Source organism: Penaeus monodon, chromosome 26 (genome assembly GCF_015228065.2).
Source record: "Penaeus monodon isolate SGIC_2016 chromosome 26, NSTDA_Pmon_1, whole genome shotgun sequence".
NCBI lineage: Eukaryota > Metazoa > Arthropoda > Malacostraca > Decapoda > Penaeidae > Penaeus > Penaeus monodon.
The window spans coordinates 17343431-17345930 of NC_051411.1; the positions used below are offsets into that span (position 1 = coordinate 17343431).

The 2500-nt window shown below is 45.0% G+C and overlaps 1 protein-coding gene across 1 annotated transcript in view; it reads left to right on the top strand.

Moving 5' to 3' along the window:
• LOC119589601 (BAI1-associated protein 3-like) overlaps nucleotides 1-2500 on the top strand; it is a gene marked incomplete in the record, with an annotated part of 206440 nt that overhangs the window by 142642 nt on the left and 61298 nt on the right. The window contains 2 exon segments of the mRNA XM_037938197.1: nucleotides 681-805; nucleotides 1193-1321. Coding sequence (XP_037794125.1) covers nucleotides 681-805; nucleotides 1193-1321 — 254 coding nt within the window.

Here is a 2500-nt window from a genome sequence, read left to right on the forward strand (position 1 = left end):
CTGAAATTACTAGGAAATCGACTAGCGGGCTCAGAATTCTCAAACGGGCTCGTGAACTCCTAAAGGAACGGAACAGGGTTTTGCAGTGGGGACTGCATTTAAATACATTTATTAGGCACAATACAGTGTCCCACAATTGATAGTGAACTATCATTTCCAGTATTCCAAGCGTTTACAAATAGTCAGTGATCCAAAATTTAAAAGATCATATAACCAACAACACAAGAACACAAGCGAGGCAAACGAAGGTGAAGCTCGGGGATTTTCCTGTTACCACCATTCTGTTTTCGAGAAGTTATGATGGCACAAGGGCTTACCGGCTTTAAATATTGTTAGAAACTTTAAAAGCATCATTATAATTTGTGGCTGAATAGAAACCATGAATTAGAGTGGAATTGGGGCAAGCCTTAATTATGAACAAGCTGTTAACTTAATGATCAAGTGTCTAATTTTATCAAAGAGGAAAATCCATGTGTGTGTGTGTTTGTGTGTGTGTGTGTGTGTGTGTGTGTGTGTGTGTGTGTGTGTGTGTGTGTGTGTGTGTGTGTGTGTGTGTGTGTGTGTGTGTGTGTGTGTGTGTGTGCGCGCGCGCGGCGTGTGATAGTGACTATATAGCATTATATGAAGTGTGAGTTCCCCCTCGGGGCCCTAACCAGACGCTCGCCCTCTGCCTTCCCCAGGAGGAAATGCTGGCGGAGTCCTACACCAACTTCCTCGAGCACAGCCTGACGGAGGTCAGACGCCACAGAGACGTCTTCCCGACGCCTTCCAAGACGCACGCCATCCGCCTCGACGCGCTTCTGAGGTCTGTAGGAGTGATGGAAAGTGAAAAGAAAATGAAAATTGTGACGCACAGAAAATATAGATTCATATAGCATGTAAAAGAGAGAAATGTGACAATAAGAAACAAAGGGATATGATGTGAAACAGAAAGGGTTACTTTCTCTCTCTCTCTCTCTCTCTCTCTCTCTCTCTCTCTCTCTCTCTCTCTCTCTCTCTCTCTCTCTCTCTCTCTCTTTCACTCTCTCTTTTGCTGATTAGATGAAGTCAACTCTCTCCCTCACAAAAGTTCTAAGACATCCACACTACCCCAACGCGCCTTCCAACTGATTTGACTTTCAAACTTTTACTTCCATAAGCTTAAGGAAGCCAGCCTCTCGTGCTCTACCCCCCCCCCCTTCCCCGCCCGCAGGTGCCTGGCCTTGCTCGCTGAGAGTCGCTCGTACTGGAAGGTGTGTCCGTTCCACAAGGAGGTGCGAGGCGAGGTCGTGGCGGCCGTCAAAAAAGGAGCCATCGAATGGTACGCCCAAGCGACGCTGAGGTGAGGGCTGAACCCGTGGATATTTCTGTTTGTCTGTTGATTTATGCATGTTTATGTTTATTTTGTTGGTCTTAAAAATATATATATCTACTCCCTCCTCCGTCCGTTTTTCGCCCCCCCCCCCCGTCCCAAACATCATAGATTATATATGGAAAAAAAGGTATTCAGAAGGGAAATCTTTTCTGTTCGATCAGCACCCCCCCCCACCCCACCCCGCAGCTCCCACAGCCCCCAAACACACTGCACGTTCCCACGCTCGCAAAGTCCGTCCCTCTTTCGTTCTCTCCGAACCAGCAGTCTCTCGAGCGGAGATCTGACCCAAGGCCCTTTTCATCTCCCCAGAAATCTCTCAGACTCATTAGGAGAGTATCCCCCGACAGGAAATGCACAGATAGAGATCTAGCAGCTTCTAACACTATCCAGCGCGCACCTTTCACCGCCCAAGACACGGTGGTCAGCAATCCCATGGAAGTCCAATTAGCAAATAGCCCGAAACTGCCTCAGTACCTACCATTAGCCATTAGAGCAAACCCGTCACCCTTACGATGTAGTTAGATGCAACCGACGATTCGTGCTGCTAACCGTCCTTGCCTCCCTCGCCGTCTTATCATCAACGCATTCCATAAAACCACAATCAAATGGACGGAGACACTGATACACTACTCCCTGACATTACTGAACAGACGCGAATCGAGGTAATGAGTCATTTCTAGTAGAGGAGACATTTGTAGACAATTGTTATTTTCGTCATTCTAACGACATAAATCTGATTTTATGTTTGAATAATAACATGGCCTTTTGTATAAAAAAAGGTAAAGAAATGTACAGATGTGCAGCAAGCTTGAAATAAGAAATGCAATGAATTGTATTGTCATTTGAAAAAAATTTGGAAAATATCCAAGACAAACTTTTCTTTTGTCACACTCATTGCATTTTGCTTTTTGCGTTTGCGACCAAAGGGCTGGCTCGCGGAAGGATGAAAATGTAATATTGTATTGCACAGCCGACTATTCATATAGACGACTGAAAAATTGATGCCTCGAAAAAGTTCTTTCTTTGTTACAATATGTTACAACGATGAAAAGTATTCTAATGGGAGCAACTTTAAATTGGGGAAACTAAAACTACACCGACCTTGTTTGTATAACTCAGCATCGTGGACTTGATGGGCAAATGAAT